The sequence below is a fragment of the Tamandua tetradactyla genome, chromosome 14 (assembly GCF_023851605.1).
Source record: "Tamandua tetradactyla isolate mTamTet1 chromosome 14, mTamTet1.pri, whole genome shotgun sequence".
NCBI classification, from domain to species: Eukaryota; Metazoa; Chordata; class Mammalia; order Pilosa; family Myrmecophagidae; genus Tamandua; species Tamandua tetradactyla.
Genome location: NC_135340.1, coordinates 76,346,938 through 76,365,018, shown reverse-complemented (window position 1 = coordinate 76,365,018; position 18,081 = coordinate 76,346,938). Strand labels below are relative to the sequence as shown.

At 41.4% G+C, this 18,081-nt stretch overlaps 1 protein-coding gene and 1 long non-coding RNA gene across 6 annotated transcripts in view; one reads left to right on the top strand and one right to left on the bottom strand.

The window, feature by feature from the left end:
* The window catches only part of ANXA2 (annexin A2), a 46,227-nt gene extending 28,877 nt beyond the window's left edge, over window positions 1–17,350 (top strand). For all 4 annotated transcript variants that reach the window (XM_077128075.1, XM_077128076.1, XM_077128073.1 and 1 more), the window contains 10 exons: window positions 2,047–2,141; window positions 5,049–5,162; window positions 8,361–8,451; window positions 9,705–9,784; window positions 11,126–11,185; window positions 13,424–13,517; window positions 14,096–14,191; window positions 14,640–14,698; window positions 15,817–15,939; window positions 16,986–17,350. In XM_077128075.1, the coding sequence (XP_076984190.1) occupies window positions 2,047–2,141; window positions 5,049–5,162; window positions 8,361–8,451; window positions 9,705–9,784; window positions 11,126–11,185; window positions 13,424–13,517; window positions 14,096–14,191; window positions 14,640–14,698; window positions 15,817–15,939; window positions 16,986–17,045 (872 nt within the window). In that variant the 3' untranslated portion in view covers window positions 17,046–17,350. The remainder of the gene's footprint in view (window positions 1–2,046; window positions 2,142–5,048; window positions 5,163–8,360; window positions 8,452–9,704; window positions 9,785–11,125; window positions 11,186–13,423; window positions 13,518–14,095; window positions 14,192–14,639; window positions 14,699–15,816; window positions 15,940–16,985) is intronic.
* LOC143656199 (uncharacterized) lies at window positions 4,286–11,627 on the bottom strand. Of its 2 annotated transcripts, none has more exons than XR_013162422.1 (3): window positions 11,312–11,627; window positions 10,664–10,836; window positions 4,286–4,486 (listed from the first exon to the last, which is right to left on the bottom strand). It is a non-coding gene; the product is annotated as an uncharacterized LOC143656199 (long non-coding RNA). The 2 variants fall into 2 exon arrangements; XR_013162423.1 differs by having other exon boundaries at window positions 10,667–10,836.
* Window positions 17,351–18,081: the final 731 nt, after the last annotated feature.

Sequence of the window (18,081 nt, the reverse complement as noted above, 5' to 3'; positions counted from 1 at the left end):
AGAGGTCATTCATTGTTCCAGCCCCTTCCTGGTACAGATTTAGAAACCCAAGGAGGGCAAATGCTTACACAGGCAACAGTTGCAGAGCTGGGACTGTGTCTTTCTCAGCCTCACACCTTCTTCAACTATACAATAGAATTGTGTTGAGAATGAAATAAAATAGCTTGTGTTAGGATGTTTAGGAAACTAAAGAGAATTATATAGATGTGGTTTCTAATTACACGCACTGAATTTAATTCTAACCAAAGTATTTAGAATCATGCTGGGAATATCTTGAGGTAAAGTCTCTAATTGGTTCTAGATCAATATAGGAAAATGCATGTCATTCACTGTGTATTAAAAAAAACAACCATCACGTTGTTATGGTCATTAAGGTGAACTTTGAAAAGTGTAGATAGTTAAAAGAAAGAAAATTGAAATTTTTATAATTTTACTACTCAGATGATCACTATTACAATTTTGATATAAAGGCTTCTAGTGTTTTATTATACCTAAATTAGCATTGTACAAAAATGGGGCTATACTTTACATACACAGCTTTGTGATTTTTTTTTAACTTAATAGTGTATTGTGAACATTTTTTCCATGTCACTGAATACTTTCCATACCACCATTAAAGTGATTGCATAGTAACTCATTATATGGACAAAAGGACATTTACTTCATTAAAATCTCTTATTGGACATATTTTCCCTTTTTTTAAATTATATACAATGCTGAAATAAGTATCTTTGAAGCTGAATCTCATAGGTAGCAATTGAATTCCTTTGTTTGCATTGCTGCTCTAAAAAAATCTGAGCTGAAGTTATAGGTGTGGCAGTTAAACCAATTGTGTAACATATTGGTATGAGCTCACTCAGAGATGTTATTTTTATACCCGGGAATTCTAACTTTATGCCCTTTGATCTTACCAACACACTTGAGAGTTTGGGATACCTCCTCTGTCATTCGGCTCATTGCCTTGACTCAGTGCATTGTACTTCTGGCTTTTCTGGCTTTAGTGGGGCCCCTCTGATTTTAGGGACCTCTCTGATTTCCTTTACGTCAGGCTGGGGAGGGTTTGCACGTGAGCTTGTGGGCTTAGTGACTCTCTTCTCTCACCCAAGAATTACCTATCCAGTTATAGCCAGTACTCTTCCTTTTATTAAACAAAGTTCATAATCAGTCAGGAGAGACCTTTTGCACTCTGAATTCTTAAAATCTTGCTTTCTTAAGTTAAATGGTATGTTCAGACTATTTCTGATGTAAATTGGAAACTTTCAGATGCCAGGGGCCTTGCTTATCTTTGTAAATACACATGTTCCAATTAAAATAGGTACTGAAATATTTCAGTGGCACTTCAGTACTCCCAATTTAGATTTAATTTAGATTAAAACACTTATTCTTTTTAATAAAGTTATAAAATTGATTATTAAAATTGCCTATTGAAGATTAAAAGCAGTGGAACGTTTATTTTCCTTACAGAACAATTTAGTTCTCAATAAGTGTGATTGTATTAATCAATTATGCTATTAAAATACAACTGCCATATTAAATCTGACTCATTTGTCATGACAGTTTCTATAATTATGGAAATTATACCTAGCTGCTTATATAGCTGTAGTCCTGCAATAAATATAAATAATTGTCTCTATTAACTCAGTCTGCAGTTACTGTCTATTAAATCCCCAGTTAAATGGCAATTTGGGTACCTTCATTTAGAATCCTACTAAATCTTTGTTCCATCTCACTGCCAAAGCCCCACAAATGCACCTCCTACTGTTGATTCCAGAAACCAATTTATGAAGAAAATAGTTTTTTTAAAAAATACGCATATCTAAAAGTTCCTCTTAAGGCTTGAGGATGGAGACTGTCAGGAAAAAAAGAAGTGGGTGTCCATGTTGGGTAGAGGCTGCTCTTAAGAAAGAACAAATTTTGATGTCCTAATGTTGCCATTTGGAAAACAGTACAGAAATTGCAGTTTAAAGACCCCTGCTTAAAACCTTCCATGGAAACACAAAGGACTACCGCAAGTGGTTGTAACTTTTTGCAACTGTATTTCCATAGGTGTGGATGAGGTCACCATCGTCAACATCCTGACCAACCGCAGCAATGAGCAGAGACAGGACATTGCCTTCGCTTACCAGAGAAGGACCAAAAAGGTACGGGCATTTTCAGGGATGGAGGCCATTTGTTGGCAAATTAAATTTCCTTAGCCATTGCTTTTTCTTTTAATAAATTTTGACTCTTCCTGAAAAGAGTGTTACCAGCAAGAACCTTTTGGTAACCTTGGTTTTCCTTTTGCTTCTTGGCAAAAGTTATCAACCCCTTACCCCTTGCCCTTGGGGCGCTTGGGAGCTCATGCATGAAGACAGTTCCCTCTTTCAAACTGGAGCATGTGGAGAGAGCAGCTCTGGAAATAGAAGGTTAGAAAGGAATAGGGATAATAACAATAACAACAGTAATAATAGGTACCATTTAGTGAGTGCCTATTTCATGCCAGCTGCTAGGCTGAGCTCCCTACGTGTAGCAACTCATTCCATCTAATGACGTCTGCTTGCCCCTGATTGCATGTCTGTAATTTAATCTTAGAACACTGGCCTCCACTGAGTATTGTCCACACACACTCCTCTCATTCTTAAAAAATACACTTTAATTCCTAAGAGCCTTACAACAAAGGGTTTAGTTAGTTCATTCTGTCTACCATGTTATCTTCAGCGTGCCATATTCCCACTATTTAAAGGGTCTTTGTGTGCTGTTTTCCATTGCTTGTCAACTCGTGTTTAAGAAACAACCCAGTGTTTGTTCACTCTTTATTTTGCTGTAGTGTTGGGAAAATTTATTTTTAAGGACTCGCTGCTTTATTTTTAACTTTTTGCTATTTAAAGCTTTCGATTTATTCTTGGACGGTGCAGTAAGCATAGCTTCCTGCAGCTCCTCTTTGACTTAGAGCTTTTGCTCTTGCCTCAGTGGCGGTTCTGCCTGAGACATTTCTGCTTTGGGGGTTAACGTGACCATCAGGGGCCTGGTAATTGCAGGTCAAGGCCTGATATACCCCACCCCCACCCCGAAACAATTGGACATAAATAAGAAAGTGTCTGGCCTCTTTCATCCGTGTGCATTAAAATTCTTCTTCCAACTAGACAACGCTTCTCCTCTGTAATGAGGCATGGAGGGGTATGTTTCATTTCTCCAGCCTCCCCAAAGGATCTATGAGCTGACAGCTGAGTCTCAGTTGAAGCAGAAAGCCCATTTTTTGGACAATATGCTGTAATTGCTCCTCTAGTTGTCACTTACAGAGTGGTTTTGGAACATACCTGGGCTCATCGATGTACACACACATGTGGAAGCCTGGATCTCAATTTCCTGTGAGATAGCTGAAGAGCGAAGCTCTCTCGTGACCCATTGGAGGATGACATCACCCGTCTCATGACGGGGTTCATGACCTCACAAGCTTCACGGTGTTCTGGGGACTGTCCTACTGATTTCCTAATGTCCCTTAGCCCTGGGCCAAGGAAAGTTATCATTGTTATTAGAGATACACAAACTACTTGAGATCATTTCTGAAGGAAATCCTGGAGGCAGGAACTTACTCTTTCAAATGAGTTAGTGGTGAAATAAAGAGAAAGCCCTGATTTATAGGGCAGCTTTAGGGATGCGGACCATGGCTGACTAGGTTTTAAGGTACTGAGCTTGATGCACAGCTAGGAGAAGTGAAGAGGAGCTGGGAGAGAGGACTTGTTTTATAATTCATTATGTTCAAGCAGATGCCAGCTTTCCCTTTTAGGGAGTTTATCAAACATTTTTTGAGTTTCTGTTAAGTGCAAAGCCCTATGTTAGTCATGATGGGAAACAGGAAGTTGAACAGTGGTAAAATAAAAGGGGAAGACATCCGTAGGTGCCCAATTGCTATTTAAGGTTTGACTAAAGGTTAGGGAGTAAGTATGGGGAGAGGGCCATGCCAGGGTAGGCTGTTTGGAAATAGCTAACCTCAAAGTTCCAAATTGGAACATTGGTGTTATAATTGGGAGGTGTTGCTTTCAGAGTCTTCTCTTAAGTGCTGTGCGTTGCTAGGACTTGGAAGCAGAAGAAACTGGGTGGCTAAGGGGTTGGGCCAGATGATTTCTAAAATCCGTGTCAATTCTAATATTCTTGACATCTATGAATGAGTTAAGAATATTCTCTGAAGGAGGCTGCAAATCACCTCCTATTTATCAGCTATAGGCAATAAGTAACTCCTGGGGCTAAACACTGTAAATGCCATAGGCTACTACTGGAAAGCAGAAGAGAAAGAAAGGAGGGACGAGGTTAAAAGAAAGAAGAAAGCAATTGTAATGGGAGTCTTCAGTCATCTCCCCGTGCATGGGCTGCCTGGATCTTGCAGGACATTTCATACCCGAGGAAGCATCTTTAAAAGCCATGTTTGATTGGAGTATCCTTCTAAATAGATGGGTGCCGATTCAGACTTCTGTCTTAAAATTCTTGGGGTAATGGTGACAGTGGAACCCTTAAGAAATAACATGCAGTGAGGAAGTTAGGGGGGCACCTGAGAGGCTCTAGTCCTCTCCCATCTCTACCCACACAACCCTGGTTTGGTATGGACAAATACATGTTTTCTCAAACTTCTAGGATGTGTTTTGCAAACACAGCCTCCTTATCCTGCTTCTGGCCTCTGTTCTTCCTGGAGCCATCCCTGGAGAATCTGCACAAGCCTTTTTCACAGGAGGAAATCAGAAGGCCATGAGGATTCTGCCTGGGAAACTCTCCATTCTAACCACTTCCTTTGGCAGGGTCCCTGAACCCCAGAGTCCTGTCTCCCAGGGATGTTATGAAGCCGGTTGTTAAATACTGTTACACGTGCTTTCTGAGGAACTGCACACCTCTTGGTTGGTTTCCTGTTAATGACTGGGGCAGAAGGCAGAATCAGAATGGAATTTACGGGATTTTGTTAAACACCTGATCTTTAGGTTTCGGACATCTAGGTCTATTCAAGGAGACAATGCTGAGGGATAGTTTGACCTGAGGATATCGGTCACCAACTAGTTTTCCATGTGTCTGTTTTTCTAAAGGAACTTGGGTCAGCCCTGAAGTCGGCTTTATCTGGCCACCTGGAGTCGGTGATTTTGGGTCTGTTGAAAACACCTGCTCAGTATGACGCTTCCGAGCTCAAAGCCTCCATGAAGGTAAACATGTGTGTGGTTTAATCTCTGTCAAAAACTGCCATTAATATTTGTGAATTACAGCTTTCTGAGTGTAATTAGGTGATTTTCAGTTTTGTTGAATTCTCATTTGGAACCTTTTTTTTAAAAAATGAACTGAAGCTATAAGTCTCAGGATTTGTACCAAAAATATTTCAATTACTTTTTTTTAAAACTGTAAAGAAAATTTCATGTTGCTGAGAAATCAGTTACCAGCTGCTACTGCTCGGCACCTGGGCAATTGAACCAGCATTTGGAAAACTACTTCCTTGATTACACTTCCTCCTTTAAAAATATATGTTGTGATATTAAGGCAAAAGTAAAACTCATAGTTTTTGTTAAGTAAAGCTTGCAAATTCTGCCCATGCTCTCCTGGGTGTTTCCTTTCCTGACCTTCTCCCTGTCAATCTCATTGTTTGATTAAAATTCAGGCAAAATCAGAACATCACGGTGCATATAAAGGGGTGATTTCAAATCATGAATATACCTGTATTTTCTGAAGGTATAGAAGAAATTATGTCTTTCTTTTGCAGAGTTATTTTGAACATGAGATTATAGATTGTGCTAGAGAGTAAAAATTCTAGGTTGGAAGTTCCCTGAATAATGTACACTGCTAAAAGATCAATTATGATATAAACATAATGACTGCTTAAACATAAATGCAGGTTACAGCCAAGCATTTGAAACCTTTCCTTAAGTGGGCCTGAAACATTTTGAATAATCTGATACTGCCCTCTGCTGATATAACTGGGTAAAGCCTCTACAGTGTGGGGTTGGGGGGAAGTGGGGGAGGGGAATCATCTTTTTCTGATTTTAGTTATTCTACGTCCAAGTGCATTTTCTGAGATGGCACCATTCCTGAATTATGAAGAGACCAAGCTGTAACCCTGTCACCAGAGATAATGTCACAGTTCAGTTGTCATCCATTACCCAGAGAGTGACTCGAGTGAGGCAGCTTCACACGCTGGGCATTTCCAGGGCCCCAGGATTCAGCAGAGCTCAGGGCTGCTGGAATATTTGTTGTTAAACATCTTTCTTCCCTCACTTCATCAGCTTAGCCCGAGCTCTTCTCAGTTTATTTGAATGACTTTCTCTGGGTTTCCTAAATAGGCAGTACTGCAGGGAATGCATAATTAAGAATGGTAAAATGTCAGCACCACTCACTGACCCTGCTTGTACAGAATAACCTTCCTGAAAACCAAGTCTCAGGACCTTTGGGAATCATGGATGAGGTGGCCTCCTCTAGGTTTCTTCTAACCATCAACACTTCAGATCAGTTGACCTTTTTTTCGTCAAGAATCCATTTAGTTGGGATTCATGTGATTTTACTGGTGTTTATGATTAGGGATTAGTGACTTAAAACGGATTTGTTTGTGCTGTCAGTCACTGTTGTCACCTCTGTAATTGGGCCCAATGAAAGATGCTGTAACTGCTAAATCTTTGACCTTGTGCCAGCTCTTCCATTAGCTATCACAGCTGAATACCCTTCTGAAATCCATAAAGCTCCAAGTGACATTCACTGAACTCTGCTTTAAAAAAAAGTCTGTTTTGACTTCTGGCACTACCAGTGGCATTGTCTGCCTTATGTTAGAGTAGAAGTTGCCCTTGTGATAGAAATTGTGGATAGTCTCTGGAAGGCTTGGGCCAAGTTTTGGAAATTGCCAAGGTCATCTTCAACTATAATGATGAATCCACTATTAGTATTCTCAGATGTTAATGCTGGTATGTTTCGATGCAAGAAGGTAAATCTTGCATTGCTCTACCTGACAGGATATAACAGTTCTTCCAAAGCATGAGTTATTATTTTTTAATCCAGTTTTATTGAGATATATTCACACACCATACCATCTGAAGTGTCCAGCCACTGGCTCACGGTGTCATCACATAGTTGTGCATACATCCTCATGACATGAGTTATTCTTATATTTACATTTTATATTTATTTTATTTTGAGACTGAAAAACTGTCCCCCTAAAATACTTGAAGATGCTTGGGAGATATTCTCTAACATTTGTATAGAATTTGTGTGTGGACCTTCTGCTAACAAGGGGAGAAAATTTTGTCTATGCTCAGACCCCTATAATTCACAATAAAAATTCTGACAGGAAAGGCATTGGCTCATACTTTAGATTAAGAATAAAATTCAGAATTAACCATTGACCTGAGGCTTAGCTTATATTACACAAACCGCATTTTCAGGGGCATCAAACTCTAATAAGTTTAATTAATAGCTGACACACTTTTCATGTGGATAAGTAAGTTTCTTATTGTATTAACACCTTATAATTGATTTACGTTTTAAACAGTTGTAATTCTACTTAGTTCAAAGTGATATTTCCATATTCTAAAAGATAGGTATTAGAGAATCCTGATTATTAAATCTTGACTTTGATCATGAAGCTAGCTTTGAAATACATGTTTCATCAAGTCCTTTTAAGCTATCTGGCATGCTCAAAAGTGTATATATTAAATTTGAATACATCACCCATCAAATTCTTATTCCCTAATAAAGTGATGGTGTCCAGGTTTATTTGGCAGTTCATTATTTCCCTTAGCTTCCCTAAAATGCCTGAAGAGTGCATAATAATCAAGCAAAAACATAAGTACAAAAATGAAATTTTCAACATTAACCCAATTTTGCATTTCAAAGAAGTGAAGCTAAAAATTTTATTTTATCTATTTCTTTCCCTGTTAAAAAGACTCATTCTAATCTAATGATGCTGGCTGTGAATAACAACTTAAAATGTCTGTATTCCTTTGATTTAAATTAGAATTTCATCATGAAAAGTTATTTTTCATCTGTTAAAATAATGGGTGATTACTATAGAAATTAAAAGTCAATAAAAATAGTAAGAAGAAAAATGATCTCTTTATAAACTCATCATCCGAAGACACTGTCTTTTGACACTTAACATTTGGTGTCTCTTCCCATTTTTTTTATTTCTACACAGTTGAACTCAAACCTGCCATTTATGCCATTTTGTCTCCTGGCTAAGCATTTTTTTTAAGAAATAGGAATTACTTTATGCCAAAAAATATAGTACAGATCCCTCAGTAAGAACGTAGGGAGGGAAATGCTGACAGTTCCTGTCCATGTCTGCAGTTTACTTAATTGAGATGGGAGAAGTAGGCGAGCGGTGAAGAGGGCTTTCCCTGCTGATTTCTGTGCTGCCTGATTCACAGGGTCTGGGAACTGATGAGGATTCCCTCATTGAGATCATCTGCTCAAGGACCAACCAGGAGCTGCAGGAAATTAACAGAGTCTACAAGGAGAGTGAGTAACCCTACTTCTTTGATGCATCCTCTCAGCCTGAGTTCTGTGGCTCTGTCACAACCACCTGGGTTGGAGTTCAGGCTAAGCTACCAGATTAGAGACGCAGAAAAAACCCTCTGTCTTGACCGTTCAAGGAGGTTGCTGTGGGCCAGGACCTTCCCCTCCACCCCCTCATTGCCTGGATTTTAAAATTAATTGTGGCAAAATACCTATAATATAAAATGTACCATTTGTAACCACGTTAAAGTGTACAGTTCAGTGATACTAAGTCCATTCACAACGTTACACAACTATCACCGTTATTAGTCCAGATTTTTTCATCATAGCAGAAGGAAACCCTGTATCCATTAAGTAGTCACTCCCATACCCCTTCCCCCCAGCTCCTGGCCACACTCATCTTTCTGCCGCTGTTGATTTGTCTGTTCTGTAGATTTTGTATGAATGGAATCATACAACGTTATTGCCTGGACTTTGATGATTATATTCCACTTCTGCAGAAGAACGGACAGGAGGGAAAGGAGAAAAAACAAAATTTATTAAAAAAAAAAAAAGATTTGGGGAAAATAGAAGGTATTGCACATGGATTTGATTTATTGAGGGCTGTCCAGTCTCTGCTTAAGAGGTCCCCAACTCTGGACTGTGACTTATTGAAGAATTATTACAAGAGGTGTGTGGACTTGTGTGTACCAAGTACAGAGGCTGTCAGTAGGATAGATAATATGGCTTACATGAGTATGTGTTTCTACATTTCAGTATAGATGCTGTTTAGAATTTAGAAAACACAAATTCGTTCAAAAGCATTTCATTCTTACTAGAATTTTACCATTGTGCAGTTTTCTCCATTGGTGAATAGTAAAAGCACAGTTGGGTTGTGTGTGTGTGTGTGTGTGTGTGTGTGTGTAGCATTCCAAATTTTGGATGTTTAGAATGAGTCCTCACGGTCATAAACGTTGGGAACCAGTATTTTAGCTATAAAAGAGGCCACCTATCAAAAGTGAGCTTGAGGATCACTGATGTGATGCCACGTTCTCTGTCCTTCCTCACTAGTGATGATATTGGCTGAAATCATGAAGGCATAAGAGCAAAAATCGTCTAGAGACCCTTTCCCCAGGTTAGGTTGAGGAGCAGGGCTCCATCCATGTGGACGCAGCCATTTCTCTTTTCGGTGTCATGGTGGGGATGGGGTCCTTGGCATAGGTAGGGAGTGGGCTGCACAGGCAGGATGCATAAAACCAGGCATGTTGTTTTCCAAGTGTACAAGACCGACCTGGAGAAGGACATTGTTTCCGATACGTCTGGTGACTTCCGCAAACTGATGGTTGCCCTCGCAAAGGTAGGTTTCTCAGTTTATGCCTTTGCCCTTGCTTCCTCCCAAGGCAAGTCACGTGCCTCGTTTTATATTTGGGAGCGAATTAACTAAATCCTCTGTGCCTGGATCAGAAAATTCAGCTGCGTTTCCAACAGTGGTTTGCACTGTCACTGCAGAGTTGTCATTTTTGTATAATAGGATTTCTTATCCTGTGAAACTGCATGGACAAGTGGACTTTGAGGCCAGGGAGGGAATAGGCATCTCTCAAGTCCTGGCCTGGATTTATTGCCGGCCCCTGCTGCATGACTAAGGGAAGGTCACACCTGACCCGGTGAAAAGTGACTCTTGATTCTTTCACCTTCTCTCACTTCTCATGAGGATTTGTCCGTGTAGCCCTCTGCCTGGAGGTAGGGGACATAGTGGAGTCATTTGCTAATGATAACACGTTAGTTTGGATGAAAGGCATTTCACCTCCGAGTCTGAGTTCTGACCAGTGTTCAATTGAATGCCTACATGCCAAGGGTGGGAAGAGAAATAACTTTCTCCAGGACCTAACAGCAAATGACTGATTGATTGGGTGCTGCATCCTCACCAACTCACATCTCTATTATTCTAAGAACTGCGGTGCCATTCTCCTGGCTTTGTTCTCTTGTTTACAACCCACCCTGGGTCCTGCCATCCACAGATCTTTTAATCCAGTCTCGCCATTCTACTTCCCTGATGAAAACACATTTCTGCTGCATCAGATCCAAACTCTGAACTGCCTTTACACATCCTCTGTACCTTAGGCCTCCCTAACTTATCTTCCTAGGATTTTCTGATGCTCTCTTCTGCTGTAACCTTGAATGGACCCTGCTTCTGCCTGTGCTTTCCCTCTTGGGTAGAATGCCTCCCCCCTCTTACCACCTCATCTGGTTCATCTCTCAAGATTCAGCTAGATGCTCCGCTCATTCACAAAGAGTTGCTGACCGTAGAGTCTGACCACTTTTCCCCTTCTTTCTCCTTTCATGTCTTCTTTGTGCCATAGGTTATCGTATCGTTTGACCATGCTTGTTTCTCTAGATGGATTATAAGCTCTGTGAGGGAAGGAACCAAATATCATTAGCTTTTCGTTGGTGCTTAGCTCAGGGCCGAGTACCAAGGGGGAAGGTATGTAGATGATGGTGAGGCACAACCCCCCGACTTCACTGGCTCAACGATTTGACTACTCCTTGTTTTTGTCTAGCTTTGAAAATGAAGAAGAAATGTAAGTGGGTGATTAGTAAATTAAATAATGGCTTACATGAGTTGGAAAAGGAATGATATTTTCCATTTTAAAATACACAAAGCAATACATTTGATGTTCTTAATTATTTGTTTCTGTAGGGCAGACGAGCAGAAGATGGCTCTGTCATTGATTATGAACTGATTGACCAAGATGCCCGGGTAAGTGCCAAGCCTCTTGGTTTGGGATTCTGTTTTCTAGTAAGTGCCTTGATAGTCTGTGTATTAGTTACCCATTACTGTGTAACAAATTAACCCAAACCTTGTAGTATAAAAACAAAAGCTAACATTTATTATCTCTCCATTTCTGTGGGTCAGGAATTCAGGTGTGTCTAGGCTGGGTGGTTCTGGCTCAGTGTCTTTTGTGAGGTTGCCAACAAAATGTTGCCCAGACTGCCATCATCTGAAGGCTTCCAAGATGGCGCACCCAACATGCCTGTTGGCAGGAGGCCTTAGATCCTCTCCACAGGGTGTCTCTGTGGGACTGTTTGAGTGTCCTCATAGCATGGCAGCTCACTTTCCCTAGAGTGAGTGATCTGAGAGGAAAGTAAGAAGGAAGCTACGGTGCCTTTTATGACCTAAACTCTGAAGTCACACATCGTCACTTCTGCCATAGTCTATTCAGTAGAAATGATTCACTAAATCCAGCCCACTCTTGATGAGAGAGGAATTAGGTTCCACCCGTAGAAGGGAGGAATGTGAAGGAATTTGTAGACATATTTTAAACAGATGGGAAGGCTTATTGCTCCACTGTGGGGGAGGAGGACGGAGGCAGGGACCTTTCCTTCTTTTCCAGCTGGATAGAATGAATAGTACTGTTGCCGGTTACAGTCCTGTAATAGCTGAGAACTATTTGTTAAGCTAATTCAAACTGCTGTGGACTATATTCCTTTCCCAGGAGGTCAGTATTTATCTCAAAACATTTCATAAGCGTTGTAGAACACAATGAATGTCAATTCATTTCAGTTTTAAAATTCAGTGTATTGGGCGGGCCGCGGTGGCTCAGCGGGCAAGAGTGCTTGCCTGCCGTGCCGGAGGACCTCGGTTCGATTCCCGGCCCCAGCCCATGTAAAAAAACAAACAAACAAACAAAATATAATAAAAAAAAACAAGAAAATGTTTAAAGATGTTTCCCTTTCTTCCTTCCATCCTTCCTTCCTTCTCTGTCTTTCCTTCCCTTCCTCCCTCTCTCTTAAAAAAAAAAAAAAAAAAAAAAATTCAGTGTATTTCACATTGCAGTTTTAGCAGAAGGTAAAGAAGGTTTTTAAATAAATTAATAGGAATTGAGTTTTACTACTCCCAGACAGTAGAAAATCACTGAATGGTTATCCACCTTTCCTCCCTTCCTCCCACTTATTCTTAGCCTTACTTGTAGCCCCTAAATTTTCTAGAAATTGAAAATGAGATTGGATCATTTCCTTTTCCAGCTACATCATTTCCTGAGTCCGTAAGACACTTGGGTATAGCTGTCTGCCTTCCGCTTTTGGTATCAAAAGTGCCAAAAGCGGGGGCCAGATGTGCTAATGAACATCCTTTTTATGTAAACAAAAGCTCTCAGTCTTTTCTATCATGTTCAAAGAGGGAGATTTATACCCTGTTCTAGTTTGCAAGCTGCCAGAATGCAATATACCAGAAACAGAATGGCTTTTAAAAAGAGAGAATTGTTAAGTTTCAGGTTTACATGTCCAAAGACTGTGAAAATGTCCAAATTAAAGCAAGGCTATAGAAATATCCAATCTAATGCATCAGGGAAAGATACCTTGGTTCAAGAAGGCCGATGCCATTCAGGGTTTCTTTCAACTGGAAAGGCACATGGCGAACATGGTGATGTCTGCTAACTTTCTCTCCAGGCTTCTTGTTTCATGAAGCTCCTCTGGGGCATTTTCCTTCTTCATCTCCCAGGGTCTCTGACTTTGTGGGCTCTTGTGGTGCTAATGCTTTTTCCAAAATGGTTCCCTCTTAAAGGGCTCTAGTAAGCCATCCCACTTGAATAGGCAGAGACACATCTCCATGGAAAGCATCTAATCAAAAGTTATCGTCCACAATTGGGTGGGTCACATCTCCATGGATTATAAAAAGCTCCCACCCAGCAGTATTGAATGAAGATTAAAGGACATGGCTTTTCTGGGGTACAGCACAGATTCAAACTGGCACAAATACCCACCTCATGAACAGTCTGCAAATTTCTCTCCGTGCCTAAGAAAGACTGCTGGTGATTTAGACTTTTGACCTCAATAGTACATTTTTGCCCATATCTGCAGTGTAATCATCCTCTTTCGTTTGGTGTTTTGAATGTGTGGCTTTTTGTTTGTTGGTTGGTCTGTTTGTTTTTGACATGAAATTTTTTATGACCTTACCCTGGATCGTGTAATTAACTTTCCTGATTGGCTCTGCTCATAGGATCTCTACGATGCTGGAGTGAAGAGGAAAGGAACTGATGTTCCCAAGTGGATCAGCATCATGACCGAGCGGAGTGTGTGCCACCTCCAGAAAGGTAGGTGCTGTGCCGAGGAGATCAGCAGCCTCAGGCTAAAAGCCCTCTCCGGCAGCCTGCTTGTGTGTGTGGAGTGGGGCACAGGTCTTCCAGCACATGATTCACTCTCCACATCGTATTCCCATGAGCGCACCTGTTTCCACTCTCGGGGTCCATTCGTGATGTTCTCTCTCAAGCCCCCCAATATTTTCCGTGTTCCATAGACTTAGCCTGCTGCCCCTCATTGTGTGAGGGATGTTTCAGTTTACCATATTGGTTGCAGTAGTGAATTTTTCTGTGTGCGTCATCCTGTTTCTCATGGATTCCAGATAGAATGGGTTTCACTCAGGGGTGATGGTCAAACTGCATGGCCTAGGAGATGTCATTCAGGACAGATACAGGACCAGTTAGGGCAGGCACTGTGTGGTTGTTCCAGGGCAAACTGGTGGAATGTCAGGTCCACTGTGAAAGCCCCTGACCCTTTAGGACTCTCTAATCGTCCTCATTTTTAAAAATCAGGGTGCATAACTATGTGGGTGATCACTGATGACTTTGACTAATGGCTCTATTATTCTAATTATTTGTTTGTTTTTCGTTAGTTTTTGAAAGGTACAAGAGCTATAGCCCTTATGACATGCTGGAGAGCATCAAGAAGGAGGTCAAAGGCGACCTGGAAAATGCTTTCCTGAACCTGGGTAAGCAAGTGGGGCTGCCCATCCTTGGTGGCCATCAGCTTTCAGTAAGTAGTGCTGAGGCTGAAGGAGCAAATGACCATCCTGTTAAGTGTGTTTGGGAGATGTGGCTTCTATATATGATTTGGGTCATTTTATAATCTGAACTGTATACATTTGGGGATATAACAATAATGAAGGGCTTAAACTGGTAGAACAGAAGGTCAAGAGAAGAAAGGGTTCTGTTCGTTAAACTCACATATCTACTTGGGTTTCTGCAGCTCTCCAAGTTCCCTGGTATAAGACCACAGTGCAGCTTAGTATTTCGGAGAACTTCCAGTTTTTCTGCAGCCTTTCTCATTTCTGCTGTGGCAGAGCATTCCTGAGTTTATGTCCCAGAGGCAGGAATCACCTCCCATTGGTGGAGGAAAGGAATAGCTACACCCCTGACCACTTTTCCTTCTTTCCATAGTCCAGTGCATTCAGAACAAGCCCCTGTATTTTGCTGATCGGCTGTATGACTCCATGAAGGTAAGGATCACCGGCTGAGACATCAGTGTTTCCACACTAGCTTTTCTCCCTTTGTTTCCCTAAGTAACTCTCCTGTGAAGTTTCAGAAAGTATTGTCTAATAGAGGAAAGGACCCTACTGTTTAGATTCATTAGCCCACCAGTCAGCTGTGGTGGTATTTGACAGGTGAGAAAACCACAAATCAATCATCCACTTCTCTCAACAACTTGAACCCATTTGTATACGGGTATAAAAGTACCAAGGAAGAGAGAAAACGCCAGATGGTAGACATATCAGGTTCCTGCTCAGCTTTTTCTTAAACTGCCACTATGTAATAGACGTTGTGCTACTTTGCACATGGGATCCACTTAAATCATAGCAAAAAAGCTATGAGGCAGATATTATTATTATCTTCCTTATAGATAAGATCTAGGAGCTCAGAAAACCTCAGAGTACCTGGCCAGATTTGAATCTGGGTCTGTCTGACTGCAAAGCCAGCCCTGTAGCTCTACCTCCCAAGGTTTAAATTCCTTGGCTCAGTATTCAAAGCCCTCTGCAGTTGGTTCCCAATTAAATGTTCTCGACTCATCTCCTTTAAATGAACCGTCTCTTCCCATAAACCCAGTCCTATTTCCACCCCTCAGATGTGGCTTTCTCTGTGTTTGCTACTTCCCCAGGATCGCCTCCCCTTCTCTACTCCATTTCTCTCCCGTGTGTGATCAGGTTCCATATCAAACATCTCCCCTTCCCTAGGGCCTCTGGTCTGGGGCTCTGGAGGTAAACTCAGTGGTCCCTACTGCTCAGACCTTTCAAAATGGCATGGAGCCATGATTAAAAAAATACGTATGTGTATTTCTGAGCCCCTGAGAATCAGGAACCTTTTGTAATGTATGTAAAGTCCTGGACTCCCTTGAACTGAGTCTTGTAGCAGTGGGTGCTCAGTATACATGTATTGAAAGCACAGTGGTGTGTTTGGAATTCCAAGATGCTCATTTATCTTAAGGAAATCATTTCACTGTTACCTTTGCAGTCTCATAGAGGGCAGCATCAAGAACCCAGATCCATGTGTGAGAAAACATTTACTTTTTGTGATAATCTTTTCAGTGAATTATAACTTGGAACATCAACTTGACTTTCAGGGCAAGGGGACTCGTGACAAGGTCCTGATTAGAATCATGGTCTCCCGCAGTGAAGTAGACATGTTGAAAATTAGGTCTGAATTCAAGAGAAAGTATGGCAAGTCCCTGTACTACTACATCCAGGTAAGGCCCTGAGCCTCTGTGTCGCCCCTGCCCTGGGATCCTTGGAGAGGTGGCCTGTCGGAGTGATACAAATGGTGATTTTCTGTTTTCTAATTCTCTCGGGAAGAGAGGCCAAACATTGAATGTCCAGGACTTAATTTTGAAAATGCCTTTGTGATTTGTCCTGGAATCTGTATAAATCAGGTAAATATTTTATATTCCCCACATCTGCTGTTCTACAATGATAAATGGTGTTCATGAAGATGATCCTGCAAACCTTGCTGGCACCTCCAGGAGAATTCAAAGATTAATTAAATTTTACATTTTATTATATTTCCAATTCTTGAAAAATCATCTCTAACGGGCCTGGCAACCTTTAGTTTTTCAGTTACTGAGAACTCCCATCTCTCCCATCCATTTAGCCTCTGTTCACCTTGCAGAGACGGGACATGCATGTATGAGAAGTGACTGCCTTTTAGTTCTGCCTTGGGGCACAGTGAATAGTTCAGATGAGCTCTGTAAGCCCCCTGACTGTAAGATCTTAAAATACCATAGGCATGTCAGTAGCTACTAAGGGTGAATTTAGAGGTGGGTTTGGCAAACCCAGGTTTATTAGAGCATATGTTAATGTTTAGGGACCAGTTAGGCTCTTAGTAGTTGTTTCCTCATCAGCTTATTTCCATGTGACCATCAGCACCTGAGGTGAAAAGTACGGTTGTCCTCTCTGGAATGAGGGAGAAAGTGATGGCGTTTGCAGGCATCACTGCATTTAGAAGGAGCAGGGTGGGCTCTCTCGCTCTAGTCACTCGGCCACCTTGCATTTTCTCCACCTTTGTGGTGACCATGTGGCTTGAAAGTCTCCCTGGGGCACGCCCTACTGTGACCTCACTCCCAGACCATACCTGGTGAGGTTGATGTGGCCTCCAGGCCTCTGCGTGCAGGGGGGATCCTGCAGAGTCTTCACTTTGCTTTGGACCAGGAGTGGCTCTGCTGTGTGTGGGGCTTGTACATATGTCACTGTGGACTTTGAGTCTTTTTCTTGATACCTCCACCTTGGCCATTTGTAGCAGGACACCAAGGGCGACTACCAGAAAGCACTGCTGTACCTGTGTGGCGGAGACGACTGAAGCCCGAGAAGGCATGAGCATCCAGACGCGGGGCTCCCTATGCTTCCAGCTAACAGTTCTAGAAAATCAGCTTGTGACTAACAACCCCTTGTGCTCATCCTGCTGAGGATGACATCGACATTGGTTCCCCCCTACCGTATTTTAGTTACCTAAGCATTGCCTGGCTTTCCTGTCCAGTCTCTCCTTTTAGCCAAAGAAATGAACATTCCAAGGAGTTGGAAGTGAAATCTATGATGTGAAACACTTAGCTTCTGTGTACTGTGTCATAAACAGATGAATAAACTGAATTTTTACTTTAGAAACAAGTTCTTTGTTGGTCTTACTTTCAATTTAATTGTTGTAAAATTAAACATGCTGAAGGGTTGTGTTGTTCAGCAGATAGGGTTGTCCCTGCAGGAAGAGAGCTCTAGAACTAAGCTGTCTAACATAGTAGTCCCTATCCAGATGTAGCTATTTAAATTTAAATGAAACCAAATTAAATATAATTAAAAACAGAGTTACTCAGTCACATGATCCATATTTCAGGTACTCATTCCTCTTGTGTGTTCAGCAGCTTGGTGTATTGGGCAGTTCAGGTAAGAACATTTCCATCAACACAGAAAGTTCTGTGGGCAGTGCTCGATGCCCAGGAGATAATAGTAACTGGGCGGGGAGCGGGGGGAAAGCATTCCGGAGTGATCCCTCCTTCATCTGCTCATCTTTCTATAGGTAAATTAAGTGAAAATAATTATTGCAATTATTTCTATAACCCCTAGGCATATAGAAATGAATGCCATCCTGACCCAACCTCAAATACTCACCCATTCATGAGTCAGGCCTTAGCATTCTTATAATGGACATTTAAAAAGTGGTTGTCAGGACACAGAGAAGGAAGTGATAGCTTTGGGAGGATTGAAGAAGATGCCATAGAAGAGAAGGAAATATTTGAAGTGGACCCTAAATATAAGGTGATGGTTCACAATTTGGAGGAAGCCCTCCAAGCAAATTCTTACAGTACTGATCAGGACTAAGGGTAATTCATGTAACTGGTACACAT